The sequence below is a fragment of the Macaca thibetana genome, chromosome 11 (genome assembly GCF_024542745.1).
Source record: "Macaca thibetana thibetana isolate TM-01 chromosome 11, ASM2454274v1, whole genome shotgun sequence".
NCBI classification, from domain to species: Eukaryota; Metazoa; Chordata; class Mammalia; order Primates; family Cercopithecidae; genus Macaca; species Macaca thibetana.
The window spans coordinates 108287465-108305166 of record NC_065588.1 but is presented as its reverse complement, the minus strand read 5'-3'; the positions used below and the strand labels follow the sequence as shown (position 1 = coordinate 108305166).

Genomic DNA, 17702 nt, shown 5'->3' with positions numbered 1-17702 from the left:
GCTCCGCCTCCCCGGTCCACGCCATTCTCCTCGACTCAGCCTCCGGAGTAGTTGGGACTACAGGCGCCCGCCACCACGCCCGGCTAATTTTTTGTATTTTTAGCAGAGATGGGGTTGCACCGTGTTAGCCAGGATGGTCTGGATCTCCTGACCTTGTGATCCGCCCGCCTGGGCCTTCCAAAGTGCTGGTATTACAGGCGTGAGCCACCGCGCCCGGCTCTCTCGAACTTTTTTGGCATATTTTTGCTGTTCATCAGCCCCACTTCCCCAGCTTTCCCCTGGGTCTCTCTCCGCCAGGAGTTTCTGGTTCCTCTGCAATTAATCACAGCCAAATCTAGCTGGTTCTTCAAGACAAAGAATAAATAGGATAAACAGGAGCAGCCGAACCCTAACTTTGAGAGCTTTCTCCCCTCCTTTCCTCACTTCCCAGTCAGTGACTCAGAGGATTTTAACAGCAACAGCTGCCTCCTCTTTGCCAGCTTGATCCCACCTGCAAAGTGAAGAATCAGCGTTTAAAGAAGTGGCAATCGGCAAAGACTGATGCTTCCCTTTCCGCGCAGGCGCGTTCAGTCGCAGCACCGCGACTATCGCGATAAACAAGCGAGATCGATGCTGGCCCTTTAATAGCCCTTTCCCGGGGTCCTGCCCCGCGCGTGCGCACTGTGGTTCTGCGCTTGTCATCATGGCGACGCGGGGCCATGTGCAGGACCCTAACGACAGGCGCCTCCGGCCCATTTACGGTGAGTGTCTCGGGCCAGCCAGCTCACCAGCCCGACGCGCCGAGGGCTGCCGAGGCTGGGGCGAAAGCCCGGGATGGGTGCTGAGGGCCGGCGCGCGGGCCGGGCAGGCGCAGGGGGCGGGCCGCGCGGGCCACTAGGCCGCAGCCGCGGGCCTCGCGTAGGCGCCGGCCCAGCCTTCCTCAGCCCTGAGGTCGTAGCGGCGCGGTCTGGGCAGCAGCTGGTCGGCAGAGCTGCCTGCCTGGCAGGCCCCGTGGGACGCGTGGTTCTGCAAACACCTGCGCTACCCGCAGGCTGCATTGTTACCGCCGCTCCTAGGGAGACCGGAGATCTCCCCGAAGGTGGAAGCCGGCTCCGGCACTAGTGTGGGACGCCCTGCCTGAGGGAAGATTCCCTACCAGATATATACATATACTTTTTTATATATATATATATATATATATATATTTTTTTTTTTTTTTTTTGCGGGAATTGGGCCTGGAGGGTTGTCTGACTAGGTGGGCTTCGGTGCACAGGAGAAACCGAGGTCTAGAGTGGGGAAGGGGCTGACGCAAGGTCACCCACATCGAGTCGGGAGCAGGCCCGAGATTCCAGGCTCCCAATCCAGAGCTGTTTGGTGGAGAAGCAGCTGCTCTGGTCACACGTGGGAGGCGGGGGGAGGGGGTCTTGGGCCCAAAATAGCGGTGAAGAGGTTGTGATAGCTCGTGTCAGAGGGGCATGCAGAGCTACTGGAGGGCTTCTCCTTTCTGCAGCTTCTCTGTGGTTTTCTCTGCAGCTTTCCTTCCCTATGCTAAGCAGATCCCTCTCCACCACTCTTACCTCAACCCGCAGGCTTGAAGACCTTGATGTCATCCAGTTACCCTGGTAGTGAAAAATCACAGATTTGAGTTTGGGAGAAACCCTTTTCCAGTAACCGAGATGTTGTGTAATTGGATTGGTCCTTTTTGCATTTCCTTTCCTGTTAGATGGTTTTATGGTCTTGGTCTATCTCACTTAATGGTGAGGAAGCCTCAAGGTCAGTGGTTTTTACAAAAGTAGACATCGTGTTTATAGACGTTGTGTGGATGTTATTAAATTGGAGGCTTCTTCCCATGGCGGAAATGGTTTTGGGAGTAGGGAGCAGTGGTTAACTTTGTTTCTGGCCACAGTTACTCCTGCTTTTATTTCATAATTTGTGTGATTTTTTACTCTTACATCTCATTTGATTTTAGCAGCAATCCTATAGCTAAAGTTTATAGACAACTCATTATGACAGTCACTGGCCTTGGCCTTTTACATGGGTTATCTAATATAATCTTCACCCATTCTCAAGAGATGGGTACTGTTTTCATGGCCCTGAACCCTTTAACAACAACAACAGCAGCAACAAAACCAGATGAGGAAACTGAGGCTTTATTGATGTTGTGTAATTTGTCTAAGGCCACTCAGCTAGTATTTCTTGGAGCTAGAAGTTGAACCCCTGTGGACTGTTTCAGGCTCACCTTTTTTTTTTTGAGATGAGTCTCACTCTGTCGCCCAGGTTGGAGTACAGTGACACAATCTCAGCTCACTGCACCCTCTGGCTCCCGGGTTCAAGCGATTCTCCTGCCTCAGCCTCTTGAGTAGCTGAGATTACAGGTGCACGCCACCAGGCCCAGCGAACTTTCATGTTTTTAATAGAGACAGGATTTTACTATGTTGGCCAGGCTGGACTCAAACTCTTGACCTCAAGTAATCTGTCCTACTCAGCCTCCCAAAGTGCTGGGATTATAGGTGTGAGCCACCATGCCTGGCTCCAGGCTCACCTTTTTTTTTCTTTTTTGGAGACAGTCTCGTTTTGTCGTCCAGGCTAGAGTGCAGTTGCACAATCATAGCGCACTGCAACCAACCTCCGCCTCCTGGGTTCAAGTGATTCTCCTGCCTCAGCCTCCTGAGTAGCTGGGATTGCAGGTGCCCACTACCATGCTGGCTAATTATTTTATTTATTTATTTTTTTGTTGAGACGGAGTCTTGCTCTGTCACCCAGGCTGGAGTGCTGTGGCTGGATCTCAGCTCACTGCAAGCTCCGCCTCCCGGGTTTACGCCATTCTCCTGCCTCAGCCTCCCAAGTAGCTGGGACTACAGGCGCCGGCCACCTCGCCCGGCTAGTTTTTTGTATTTTTTTAGTAGAGACAGGGTTTCACTGTGTTTGCCAGGATAGTCTCGATCTCCTGACCTCGTGATCTGCCCGTCTCGGCCTCCCAAAGTGCTGGGATTACAGGCTTGAGCCACCGCGCCCGGCCTCTAATTTTTGTATATATTGTAGAGAATGGGTTTTGCCATGTTGCCCAGTCTAGTCTAAAACTCCTGAGCTCAAGGAGTCCTCCTGCCTTGGCCTCCCAGAGTGCTGGGATTACAGGCATGAGCCACTGCGCCTGGTCCAGGCTCACCGTCTTAACCACCGTGCTAGAAACCACATCACTTTGAGCTGAAGACATTAATTTGCCTGAGGTCACGCAGATGGTAAGTGGCAGAGAAAGGACTCTGATTTCCTGTTTCCCCGGGAGTGCATATTCTCATGCCCTTGCCCTCCAGTGTATATTTTCAGAGCGCAGAGGTATGTATACAAGGTGGGTGATGGAAGGTGAGAACTGAATCCAGGGTTCATAGTTTGTGACTCATTACAGCTTTGTGCAGAGCTGCCTGCAGACTTTTTTTTTTTTTTTTAAACTAAAAAGGCTCAGTACTTTCAAGAATAATTTGATTTTTAAAATTGTTCTTGAGGACCAAAGAGAATTTCTTTGGTCCCATAGTTATTTAGAATTAATAGTGTTTTCACTGTCCAGTGGGAAGCACTATGTCCATTTCATATCACTAAACATCAGGATATATTAACAAGTTATATTCTCAAAACTGAAGTCAGAGTTATGTAGTTTTTGTTATGTGTACATGGGAAGAGGATTAGAAGAGGCTTTCTTCAGGAATTCTAAGGCGATTAGTATAAACTGGCAGGTCTAGGAAAAGAACAGTACAGACTGTCCGTGAATTCAGCACTTTAGCACATTTGACTTTTGAACTCCACACTTTTGTTGTTTAAATACATTGGTACCCCCAAACAACTATGGTTCCTTGAATTCAGACATTCTGACAAATGAACGAACTCATCTGTGGTGGTACTTGCCCACCAGCCAAAATTTCAACAACTATCAGCATTAATGAGTGTTTCCTGGTGGGCTAACAGCCCTATTAGGTAGGTAAGATTATTGTAATCAAACTGAAGCCTAGAGATTAACTTGCTCAAGGTTGTAGCTACCAAGTTGTAGAGCTGGGATTCGAACATAGGCATTCTCACTGAGAGCTCAGCTCTTCACGAAGTTCAGATTCAGTAGCACCACTGTGTTTGTACAACAGTATTTGTACTGCCAAGATTTCAGGATTTGTTTCTTCTTTTTTTTTTTGAGACAGAGTCTTGCTCCGTCGCCCAGGCTGGAGTGCAGTGGCCGGATCTCAGCTCACTGCAAGCTCCGCCTCCCAGGTTTACACCATTCTCCTGCCTCAGCCTCCCGAGTAGCTGGGACTACAGGCGCCCGCCACCTCGCCCGGCTAATTTTTTGTGTTTTCGGTAGAGATGGGGTTTCACCGTGTTAGCCGGGTTTGTCTCGAACTCCTGACCTCAGGTGATCCACCCGCCTCGGCCTCCCAAAGTGCTGGGATTACAGGCGTGAGCCACCGCGCCCGGCCATGGATTTGTTTTACAATTGTGTTGGAAACCTTGCTTGGGGCCTCAGCTCTTGCTGGAATTCATTGAGGGCTACGTGGACAGGGCTGTGAGGTGATAAATTATGGTGGGTTTAAATTTTACTGGTGGTGTGTCTGGGGTTGGAATAGCTTTTCTGTGTACATAGATTTGAAACATCTTCACAGTGCATCTCACATTACTAATAAGTTTGGGTATTGCATTTTTTGTTTTTGAAAACCTCCACCCATGACCTTACTAGAACCCATACTTGATTATTTGGTCTCCTTTTGCTAAAATTATTCTCTTTTGCTATGTAGTTCTCAGCAGATTTTGTACTCTTGTGTGACTTGGTAAGCCCCAGTGCCTTCTTTCATTATTCTTTTTTTTGAGACAGGATCTGGCACTGTCACACAGGCTGGAGTGTCTTGGCTCACTGTAACCTCCACTTCCCAGGCTCAAGTCATCCATCCACCTCAGCCTCCTGAGTACTGGGATTACAGGCGGGTACCACCACGCCTGGCTAATTTTTGTATTTTTTGTAGAGACAGTATTTCACATGTTGTTCAGGCTGGTCTCGAACTCCTGAGCTCAAGCAGTCTGCCTCCCTTGGCCTCCCAAAGTGCTGGGGTTACAGGCGTGAGTCACCACGTCCTGCCCATTATTTATGTGTTTATTTATTTGAGAAGGAGTCTTGCTCTGTCACCCAGGCTGGAGTGCAGTGGCGCAATCTTGGATCACTGCAACCCCCATCTTCTGGGTTCAAGCAATTCTCTGCCTCAACCCCCTGAGTAGCTGGGATTACAGGTGCTCACCACCATGCCCTGCTAATTTTTGTAGTTTTTTTTTTTTTTTTTTTTTTGAGATGGAGTCTCACTCTGTCCCCCAGGCTGGAGTGCAGTGGTGCGATCTCCGCTCACTGCAAGCTCCATCTCCCAGGTTCACACCATTTTTCTGCCTCAGCCTCCCGAGTAGCTGGGAATACAGGCGCCCACCACCACGCCTGGCTAATTTTTTGTATTTTTAGTAGAGATGAGGTTTCACCACGTTGGCCAGGCTGGTCTTGAACTCCTGACCTTGTGATCCACCTGCCTCAGCCTCCCAAAGTGATGGGATTACAGGCGTGAGCCACTGCGCCTGGCCCCATTATTCTTTTTTTTTTTTTTTTTTTTTTTTTTTTTTTTTTTTTTTTTGAGACGGAGTCTCGCTGTGTCTCCCAGGCTGGAGTGCAGTGGCGTGATCTCGGCTCACTGCAGGCTCCGCCTCCCGGGTTCACGCCATTCTCCCGCCTCAGCCTCCCAAGTAGCTGAGACTACAGGCGCCCGCCACCTCGCCCAGCTAGTTTTTTGTATTTTTAGTAGAGACGGGGTTTCACCATGTTAGCCAGGATAGTCTCGATCTCCTGACCTCGTGATCCACCCGCCTCGGCCTCCCAAAGTGCTGGGATTACAGGCTTGAGCCACCGCGCCCAGCCGGCCCCATTATTCTTAATTTTAAAATGTTTTCAGTGGTTATGGATTAGGGAAGGGAAGGAATGGAGGGAGATAATAAATATTTGACTCTGTTTTGTTATGCAGCCTCCTCTACACCATACTTTTATTTATTTATTTTTCTTTTTTTTATTTTTAGTTTCACTAAACTTTAAGTAATTGACTAAACTTTAAGTAATTGAAAGTGGAATTGATGGTCAGGTATGGCACTTAATAAATTTGTATAGAATATGGGAATTTCTAGGTCAGCAAATTGCATAATAGAAATAGAGAAAGTTCAAAGTAGAAAAAATGTTTGCGCAGTCTTTAGAATATACACACATACACAGGCATGAGATCCCTTATTTTAATATGTCATACTGACCTACAGTCTTGGACTAGCTTGAATCAGGTGTAAGATATTTTCCAGTGTGTCTCCCCAGTGGCAATGACTTCTTTGCTGAGTTAGAACATTTCTCTTGGGTGCCTGGCTCAGTTAATTATTCTACTACAGTTCATAGTTTAGGAGTTCCTGACCCCGAGATGGTGGACTGATACTGGTCTGTGGCCTGTTAGGAACTGGGACGCACAGCAGGAGGTGAGCAGCAGGGTGTTGTAGGGGAGAGCATTAATGCCTGAGCTCTGCCTCCCGTCAGATCAGCTCTTAGGAGTAGGAGCACAAACCCTATTGTGAACTGTGCATGTAAGGGATCCAGGTTGGCGCTCCTTGTGAGAATCTAATGACTTATATCTGAGGTGGAATAGTTTTATCCCGAAACCATCCCTCCCTGCCATCTGTGGAAAAATTGCCTTTCATTAAATCGGTCCCTGGTGCAAGAGGTTGGGAACCACTGCTCTAGTTCATAAATGAAAACTTGTAAGTCCTCAATCAAAAGTGATATTATTCTGACCTCCCCTTGGACAGTGTGGTAGCTTTGCGAATCTGGTCCTATTTTGCCTCAGAAGTGACAGGGTACCTTGGTGAGTGAAGACTATCTTGCCTTTCTGTAGAAAAGTCACTTGGCACAACCTATTTTTTTCCGTTCTGAAAATATGACCATTTAAAAAGCCCTGACTTACTAGAACTTGTCTCAATGAATCTAAGACTTCCATTGCCATTGGATGGCTGAGACCACCTCTGAGACTCACCTTGCTCATAACCAAAACAGTCCCTGTTGGTCCTTTGCCCTGGACCTGTGACATTCTGGACTATTTTTGTGTTCAGTTTTGGCCAAGTGTAACAAGCATACAAGGCTGGGCACAGTGGTTTGGCTGGGTGAGGTGGCTCATTCTTGTAATCCCAGCACTTTGGGAGGCCGAGGTGGGTGGGTTGCCTGAGGCCAGGAGGTCGAGACCAGTCTGGCCAAAATGGCAAAACCCCATCTCTACTAAAAATACAAAAATTAACCAGACGTGGTGGCAGGCGCCTGTAACCCCAGCTACTCAGGAGGCTGAGGCAGGAGAATCACTTGAACCCGGGAGGCGGAGGCTGTAGTGAGCTGAGATTATGTTACCGTACTCCAGCCTGGGGGACAGAGCGAGACTTCATCTCAAAAAAATAAAAAATAGGGCCGAGCGCAGTGGTTCACGCCTGTAATCCTAACACTTTGGGAAGCCAAGGTGGGCGGATCATGAGGTCAAGAGTTCGAGACCAGTCTCGCCGACATAGTGAAACCCCGTCTCTACTAAAAATATACAAATAGTGAAACCCCGTCTCTACTAAAAATATACAAAAACTTAGCCGGGTGTGGTAGTGTGCATCTGTAATCCCAGCTACTTGGAAGGCTGAGGCAAGAGAATTGTGTGAACCCACGAGGTGGAGGTTGCAGTGAGCCAAGATTGCACTGTTGCACTCCAGCCTGGGCGACAGTGTAAGACTACATCGCGGGGAGGTAGGGGACGAGGAGAGCCAGTGTGGTGGTGCATGCTTGAAACCAGGAAGTCCAAGCTGCAGTGAGCTGAGATTGTGCCACTGCACTCCAGCCTGGCCTCACAGAGCAAGATGCTGTGTCAAAATACATGAACAAAAAACTCTTCTGCTGTCTTAGCTAAAGAATTAAAAACAGGCCGGGCGCGGTGGCTCAAGCCTGTAATCCCAGCACTTTGGGAGGCCGAGATGGGCGGATCACGAGGTCAGGAGATCGAGACCATCCTGGCTAACACGGTGAAACCCCGTCTCTACTAAAAAATACAAAAAAAAAAAACTAGCCGGGTGAGGTGGCGGGCGCCTGTAGTCTCAGCTACTCGGGAGGCTGAGGCAGGAGAATGGCGTGAACCCGGGAGGCGGAGCTTGCAGTGAGCTGAGATCCGGCCACTGCACTCCAGCCTGGGTGACAGAGCGAGACTCCGTCGCAAAAAAAAAAAAAAAAAAAAAAAAAAAAAAATTAAAAACAACAAAAAACCCTGACATTTTAGACTTAAAATGAAGGTTTTAATGCACAAAAATACTCTTACATAGATTAGAGGGTAGTTGTTGAAACATAGGACAAGATGAAGAGATTAGTACATTTCTTTTTTTTCTGTTTTTGGAGACAAGGTCTTGCTGTGTTGTCCAGGCTTCAGTGCAGTGATGTGAACATGGTTCACTGCAGCTTCGACCTCCTGGGCTCAAGCGATCCTCCCATCTCAGCCTCTGGAGTAGCTGGCACTACAGGCACAGGCCACCATGCCTGGCTAGTTTTTTAAATTTTTATTTATTTATTTTTTTTTGAGATGGAGTTTCACTCTTGTTGCCCAGGCTGGAGCGCAATGGTGCGATCTTGGCTGGCTGCAACTTCCGCCTCCTTGGGGGAATCTCTTGAGGCCAGGAGTTTCAGACCAGCCTGGCCAACATGGTGAAACCCCGTCTCTACTAAAAATACAAAAAAATTAGCTGGACATGGTGATGCGCGCCAGTAATCCTAGCTACTCGGGAGGCTGAGGCAGGAGAATAGCTTGAACCCAGGAGGTGGAGGATGCGATGAGCTGGGATTGCACCACTGCACTGTAGCCTGGGCGACAAAGCTAGACTCTGTCTCAAAAAAAAAAAAAAGTTGAAAGGATTTGGAAAAAATCTAATTTAATAGCTGGTAGCCATCACTAATCATTGGTTCTTTGAACTTCCTTTGGTTCTTTGATCACTTTGTATTATCTTTTTTTTTTTGAGATGGATTTTTTGAGATGCAGTCTCCCTCTGTCGCCTGGGCTGGAGTGCAATGGCGTGATCTCCGCTCACTGCAGCCTCCGTCTCCCAGGTTCAAGTGATTCTCCTGCCTCAACCTCCCAAGTAGTTGGGATTACAGGTGCCTGCCACCATACCCGGCCAATTTTTGTATTGTTAGTGGAGACAGGATTTCATCAAGTTGGTCAGGCTGGTCTTGAACTCATGACCTCAAGCAATCCACCTTCCTTGACCTCCCAAACTGCTGGGATTATAGGCATGAGCCACTGCATCCGCCCTGTATTATCTTATATATATATCATATATATCTTTCATTTTCCTAACAGACTACCCTTTTTTTGCCATACCATTTGTTCGTTTATGCATTCCTTCATTCAACATTTATTGAGGGCCTGATATGTGTTAGGCACAATATAGATGCAGGGAATGAGTATTAAACAACACAGACATAGTTTCTGCTTTCAAGGAGCTTATCTCCTTGAAATGGCAGTACACATCACCATTACAGTTGTGTTAAGGGATTTGAAGGAATAGGACAGTTTGCCATGAGAGCATACAATATGGGCATTTGGGATGTTGGGGTCAGGTCAAGAAAAGGTTTCCTGTGGAAATGATATTTTACTTTGGACATGAAAGGAGAACCAGGGTTAGGCAGAGAGATGGGGAGAGGGTGGTGAAGACCCTGAGAAAAGGAGCTTGGTCCACTTGAGGATGTAAACAAAGGCTTGTGTAGTTGGAATGAAGAGATAAGTGAGGAAGTGAGATGAGACTAGGGGTGGGCAGCGACTCAGCTTTGTAATCCATTTTAAGGATACTGAAATTTGTTTTAAAGACAGTGGAATCAATACCTGTGAAAAGAAAGAAAGACTGTGGATGATGTTGAAAGGATTTAACCAGAAGAATAGAGTGACAAGGTGTGCATGTAAAAAAGATAGCTATGAATACTGTGTGGGAAATAAACCTTTAAACTAAAAGGGAAGCAAGGCCAGGTGCGGTGGCTCACGCCTGTAATCCAAGCACTTTGGGAGGCTGAAGCGGGAGGATCGCGAGGTCAGGAGATCGAGACCATCCTGGCCAACATGGTGAAACCCCATCTCTACTAAAATACAAAAAAATTAGCTGGGCGTGGTGGCACGTGCCTGTAGTCCCAGCTACTCAGGAGGCTGAGGCAGGAGAATCACTTGAACCCAGGAGGTGGAGGTTGCAGTGAGCTGAGATCGCGCCACTGCACTCCAGCCTGGTGACGGAGCAAGACTCCATCATGAGTAAATAAATACATAAATGGAAGGCAAATGTAGGATGGGTCGGTCAGTTAGGAGGCATTATTCATTTTTAGGTTCATCCTTGTCCCTTGCAGTCTTGCACGTGGTAGGTATTTAACAAAGGCTTGCTGACTGAAGGAATGTTTCTTCTGTAATTTGTATTCATGGTAAAAGCAAGGCTCCTATTCTCCAACTTTTAGGGTTTTTAAGTAAAGGATATTGTGTTTACAGATGGAGCTCTCTTCTATTTAGTGTTTTTCTAAGTTGGGGCAATATCTTTAATAGTGTCTGAAATTCTTGTAGTAAGTGGAAACGAGCATATTATTTCAGCTGCTAAGGAGACCATTCATGACAGGTGCAAGAACATGCAGATTAAAAACTTTCCTTTTTATTTGCAAAATTGACACTTTTCCTACTGTCAGTATCCATCCCTCAGTAAGATTGGATGAACAAATCCCAGGACCTCTTCTCCAGGGCATGTGGACAGCAGGCCTGCATGTGTCCAGGCCTGCTGCTGCCTGCATCTTCAAGGATTAGTAACTTCTTTGGGAAGTGTTACCTCTGGAGTGCAGCTTATGTATTCATTCAACAAATTTTGATAGTGTCTTGCCAATGATTTATCCCTATCCTTCCCAAATTTCTATCATTCTTTTACTGATCTCATTATTTTAGCTGCATTATAGTATTATCTGTGCTATTAATATTTTTCTCCAAGGTGACTTTTACAATTAAATTTATCTTACAATAATCTATGTTATTGCTATGAGTGGAAAACCTGTATCACTTGCTCTAGGAAAATAAAACTATAAAAGTAAAGTATAATGAAAACTAAACAATGTTATTAAATTAACCAGATTCTGATACTTGTAAAACTCGAGGACCTATTCCTTCCTTCTGGAAAGAAAAAAAAAGGCTGAGCGCGATGGCTCATGCCTATAATTTCAGCACTTTGGGAGGCCGAGATGGACAGATTACGAGGTCAAGAGATTGGGACCATCCTGGCCAACATGGTGAAACCCTGTCTCTAGTAAAAATACAAAAAAATTAGCTGGGTGTGGTGGTGCGTGCCTGTAGTCCCAGCTACTCAGGAGGCTGAGGCAGGAGAATCGCTTGATCTAGGAGGTGGAGGTTGCAGTGAGTCGAGATCACGCCACTGCACTTCAGCCTGGCGACAGAGTGAGACCCCATCTCCAAAAAAAAAAAGATATTAGCAATTATTAGAGAAATAGTAGGCTAGCACTAAACTGACACTTTCTCCTTAATGTAAAGGAAGTATTAGAAAAGAGATTAGGGTCAGGTGTGGTGACTCACGCCTGTAATCCCAGCACAATCCCAGTTGAACCCAGAGGTGGAGGCTGCAGTGAGCTGAGATCATGCCACTGCACTCTAGCCTGGGCAACAGAGTGAGACTCCGTCTCAAAAAAAAAAAAAAAAAAAAAAAAGAGATTGACTTTTTCACAGTGAGTATTATCTAGGGCTGTCTGCAAGGACTAAAAGCATTTCATTTGGAATGGCACTCACCCATGCTTTGGAAAATATTGCTTTAACCAGTAAATTTTATTGTTTCCATTGCCTGATTTGTGGATGGCTGATTTTGGCTGACTCCTGTTATTAAGGGAACAGCACCATTCCTCATGGCCAAACTACAATTCCCCTTGAGTAACTTTTTAAAAAGACTTACTGAGAAGACAGACTTAGGATATCATTTTTATTGGCCTGTTTTCTCCAAGGACTACTTAACTTATATTACAGATTTAGTAATGTAAAATGAAAATAAACTTTCCCAAGAGACTTAGCAGCCAATTAATCACACTCTCCTAGGTGTCCAGGAAAGGGGAGCCTCATACCTGGCTGAATGTGGTAAAGTGTTTTAAACTCTTTCAGGTGAAGAAACAATCTCATTGATACCAGCGCAAGTAAAGAGGGTTACTGTAAATCTTGCCAAGGCAAGAGTGTAGTGCCCCAGGACCTGATGGAAAGGAGAAAGTTGTCAGGACCTGAAGTTTCTTTCTCAGTTGCTCATCTCTGCTTTTCTCTGTGTCTGTTTTTTTTCTCTGCTTGGTTCTTTTTTTGTTTTGTTTTGTTTTGTTTTTTTTTGAGATGGAGTCTTGCTCTGTCGCCCAGGCTGGAGTGCAGTGGCGCAATCTCAGCTCACTGCAACCTCCGCCTCCTGGGTTCAAGTGATTCTCATGCCTCAACCTTCCCAGTAGCTGGGATTACAGGCGTGTACCACCACGCCCAGCTAATTTTTGGACTTTTTTTTTTGTTGTTTGAGATGGAGTCTTACTCTGTCACCCAGGCTGGAGTGCAGTGGCCGGATCTCAGCTCACTGCAAGCTCCGCCTCCCGGGTTTCCACCATTCTGCCTCAGCCTCCCCAGTAGCTGGGACTACAGGTGCCCGCTACCTTGCCTGGCTAGTTTTTTGTATTTTTTAGTAGAGACGGGGTTTTACCATGTTGGCCAGGCTGGTCTCGATCTCCTGACCTCAAGGGATCCGCCCGCCTCTGCCTCCCAAAGTGCTGGAATTACAGGCGTGAGCCACTGCGCCCAGACTGCTTGGTTCTTCAGACTGTTTTTTCCTGCTTACTCATCAACTTACCCAGAACCCAACATGTTAACTTCTGTAGCCACACCAAGCTGTGGCTGGAGAAGGGAGGGTTCATTAGCCTCACCCCATAAGCTTAATCTCTCTAGATTTCCCAATAAAGGTAATTGACATTTTTCATTTTTATATAAATGCTATGTGAATAAAGAGTCAAGAGGCAACTCTTTTTCTTTGCTCCACATCAATCAAATTGCATCCCCGAAAGTGCCTTCAAAATAGAAATTCTGGAGCTGCCACTGGTAAACTCAGACTTAAAATTTTTAAGATTTTCCAACTGAGGTTCCTTGTAGCTTACTGACTCTGGCTTTCAGTGTTATAGTTACAGAGTACCAGGAAGAAACCTGATTTACCCAGCTTGGATCAAATGTCCAACCTGGGGCGGGCTGCAGTTACATAGTCTAGACATGGTCATCTAGTCCTACCCCTTAAGCAGGGGTACTAGAAACCATTCCCAGACAAGAGGGCATGGGCAAGTAGGTACATTATATCGGAACCTCGTCAACTACAGAGGGGAAGGGGAAAATACCCTAATAGTCCTAACCTCTGGTCTGATCCATTTATGGGCAGACCTTCAGAGATGGGTCTCATCAAGATGTTTACCCTTTGAGAAGGCTTCAAGATAGGTTCTATGAACCTGGAACCTTGCAGGACCACTGAGTCAGCAGTGACTTAGAACTGTCTCAGAATGAGAGAGGCATCAAGTTATGAGGAAGAGAGGGTGTTGTTTATTGAGCTGGTTTGTCTTTGTCAGATAGTTTATAAGGACAAATGATGGCCTGTCAGCTGAGCTAAGGATTTAAGAAAACTGGTATTAGATATTTAGGTATTTAGGCCAAGATTATGTGCTTTTAGATTTCTGTGATTTTCCAATGTCTCTCCAGAATATTAGGTCTTTGGCCTTCCTCTCTAAATTGTAATTCCCTACAGAGTAAGGCTTATCTTTTTACCTAGCATTATTGGTGCTCATCAATATTAAGTGCATTGAACTCATGCATTCATGTGACTAAGTTTTAGTTTAAGTGTTCATTGCAGAAAAATTTAAACCATATAGTAAAATGACAGTTTATTTCTGTTCTTTGGGACACTCTGAGCCACCAGGATCATAGATTATTTTAAGTTGTCTGTGCCTTTACTGATATGGGACCTTGATGAGCAAAGAGGAACCTGGTAGTGGTGAGGATTGTGAACTGGCCTGTGTTCAGTCATCTTTGTATATTTAGAATTGACAGCTACTGTACTGTTTCCCATTTATAACACTTCTCATTTTTCTTCTCTGGAAATGAATCTTTGCTTTTGTTAGCCTTTTTTTTTTCTTTTTTTGACACCGAGTCTTGCTCAGTTGCCTGGACTGGAGTGCAGTGGCATGATCTCGGCTCACTGCAAGCTCCGTCTCCCCGGTTCACACCATTCTCCTGCCTCAGCCTCCCGAGTAGCGGGGACTACAGGTACCCACCACCACGCCCGGCTATTTTTTTTTTTGTATTTTTTAGTAGAGACGGGGTTTTACCATATTAGCCAGGATGGTCTTGATCTCCTGACCGCGTGATTCACCCACCTCGGCCTCCCAAAGTGCTGGGATTACAGGCATGAGCCACTGTGCCCGGCCCTGTTAGACTTTTTAAAATAATTAATAGACTGTTTTTAGAGCATAAAACTGCTTTATGGTTTACAGAAAAATGAGTAGAAAGTACAGAGTTCCCAACTACTCCCTCTCCCCAACCCCATGGTTTCCCTTGTTGTTAACAACTTGGATTCATACGCATTTGTTACCATTGCTGAGCCAACATGATACATAATTGTTAAGTAAAATTCATAAATAGTTTAGGCTTCATTCTTTGTGTTGTGTATTCTGTAGGTTTGACAAATGTATGAAGACATATATCCACCATTACAGTATTATACAGAATGTTTCAGTGCCTTAAAAATCCCCTGTGCTTCACCTATTCATCCCAACCTCCATCCTCTGTCAACCACTGATTATTTTACTATCTCTAGTTTTTCACCTTTTCCAGAATGCCAGGTAGAAGTTATGTGTATATATAACTTTTCAGATTGGCTTATTTTCCCTTAGCAACATGAATATAAGTTTCCTCTATGTCTTTTTCTTTCTCTCTGTCTTTTGTGCTTGATAGCTCATTTCTTTTTTTTTTTTTTTTTTTTGAGACAAGGTCTTGTTCTGTCACCCAGGCTGGAATGCAGTAGTGCAAGCATAACTCATTGCAGCCTCTACCTCCTGAGCTCAAGCAAACCTCCCAAGTAGCTGGGACTATAGGCATGCGCCACCATACCTGACAATTTTTTTTTTTTTTTTTTTTTTGAGACGGAGTCTTGCTCTGTCACCCATGCTGGAGTGCAGTGGTGTGATCTCAGTTCACTGCAAGCTCCGCCTCCCGGATTCACGCCATTCTCCTGCCTCAGCCTCCCGAGTAGCTGGGACTACAGGCATCTGCCACCACGCCCGGCTAATTTTTTGTATTTTTGGTAGAGATGGGGTTTCCCCGTGTTAACCAGGATGGTCTCGATCTCCTGACCTTGTGATCCGCCCGCCTTGGCCTCCCAAAGTGCTGGGATTACAGGTATGAGCCACTGCGCTTGGCCATACCTGACACATTTTTAAATTTTTTTTTTTTTTTTTGAGACGGAGTCTCACCTGTTCCCCGGGCTGGAGTGCAGTGGTGCAATATTGGCTCACTGCAAGCTCCACCTCCTGGGTTCACGCCATTCTCCTGTCTCAGCCTCCTGAGTAGGTGGGACTACAGGTGCCTGCCACCACTTCTGGCTAATTTTTTGTATTTTTAGTAGAGATGGGGTTTCACCATGTTAGCCAGGATGGTCTCGATCTTCTGACCTCGTGATCCGCCTTCCTCGGCCTCCCAAAGTGCTGAGATTACAGGCGTGAACCACCACGCCCGGCCAAATTTTTAAATTTTTTGTAGAGATGGGATCTTGCTGTGTTGCCTGGGCTGGTCTTGTACTTCTGGCCTCAAGTGATCCTCCCACTTCAGCCTTCCTAAGTGCTGGGATTGCAGGTGTGAGCCACTGCACTCGGCCTAACACAATTTTGTGATGGGTCTCCATATTCCTTAAAATTAGAAATGTATCAGCTGGGCATGGTGGCTCACGCCTGTAATCCCAGCACTTAGGGAGGCTGAGGTGGGCAGATCACTTGAGGTCATGAGTTCGAGACTAGCCTGGCCAACATAGTGAAACCTTGTCTCTACTAAAAATACAAAATTTAGCTGGGCGTGGTGGTGCACACCTGTGATCCCAGCTACTTGGGAGGCTGAAGCAGGAGAATTGCTTGAACTCAGGAGGCAGAGGTTGCAGTGAGTCAAGATCGCACCATTGCACTCCAGCTTGGGTGACTGAGCAAGACTGTGTCTCAAAAAAAAGTACTATTTTCCCTACATCCTTGCCTACTCCTGCTATTATTGGAATTCATTCCCTACCTCCCAATCTTATGGGTAAAACTTTCTCTTATTTTTTTCTTCAGCAAATTAAACTTAACTCTGTGGCAAAGTCAGTACTCATTAAATATATTTTATTGAAGGAACATAGTCCACTTGGTAGATTTGAGGCTTGAATACTAGAAAGGCTTCTTTTTTGGTTTTTAATTTTTAAAAGATTTTAAGGTTTCGGTGACTAAACTCAATTATCCATAGATAAAAATATTAATATCATCTTATCTAAATATGTATAGTCTTGAATCTTCCCTAAGGATTATATAGTGCGATTATATTACTTGTAGATGAGAGATGACTATAGGCAAGTAAGTTTGTATACTTCTTTTTGTTTTTGAGACAGAGTCTCACTCTGTTGTCTAGGCTGGAGTGCAGTGGCGCCATCTCAGCTCACTGCAAGCTCCGCCTCCTGGGTTCACGCCATTCTCCTGTCTCAGCCTCCCAAGTAGCTGGGATTACAGGAGCCTGCCACCACGCCTGGCTAATTTTTTGTATTTTTTAGTAGAGATGGGGTTTCACCATGTTAGCCAGGGTGGTCTCAATCTTCTGACCTCATGATCCACCCGCCTTGGCCTCCCAAAGTGCTGGGATAAGTTTGTATTCTTGACTGTCCTAGCCATTTATAGTTAAAATTAGATCCATAATGTTTTTATTTAAAATTCAAAAAATTTTTTTAATTAAAAAAAAAGTATTTTTGAATCAGGGTCTCACTCTGTTGCCCAAACTGGAGTGCAGTGGCACGACTGTGGCTCACACTGTAGCCTCAACTTCCCAGGCTCAAATGATCACCCCACCTCAGCCTCCTGAGTAGCTGGGATTACAGGTGCATGGCAACATGCCTGGCTAATTTTTACATTTCTTCTAGAGATAGGGTCTCACTAAGTTGCCAGAGCTGGTCTTGAATTGCTGGGCTCAAGTGATTCACCCGCCTTGGCCTCCCAAAGTACTGGGATTACAGGTGTGAGACACTGCACTGTGCCCTTGATGTTTTTATTATTTTGTTTTATTATTATTATTTTATGTTATTACTTTTTTTCTGAGACAGAGTCTCACTGTTTTGCCCAGGCTGGAGTGCAGTAGCATGATCTCAGGTCACTACAACCTCTACCTCCCAGGTTCAAGCGATTCTCATGCCTCAGCCTCCTGAGTACCTAGGAATACAGGTGTGCATCACCACTGCCTGGCTGATTTTTGTAGTTTTAGTAGAGACAGGGTTTATCCATGTTGGCCAGCCTGGTCTTCAACTCCTGGCCTCAAGTGATCCACCTGCCTTGGCCTCCCAAGGTGCTGGGATTATAGGCGTAAGCCACCACT

At 45.8% G+C, this 17702-nt stretch overlaps 1 protein-coding gene across 1 annotated transcript in view; it reads left to right on the top strand.

Annotated features, from left to right (window-relative positions):
• NAA25 (N-alpha-acetyltransferase 25, NatB auxiliary subunit) overlaps positions 1 to 17702 on the top strand; it is an 87731-nt gene continuing 70029 nt past the window's right edge. Inside the window, exon 1 of the mRNA XM_050749671.1 lies at positions 1 to 740. Coding sequence (XP_050605628.1) covers positions 683 to 740 — 58 coding nt within the window. The 5' untranslated portion in view covers positions 1 to 682. The remainder of the gene's footprint in view (positions 741 to 17702) is intronic.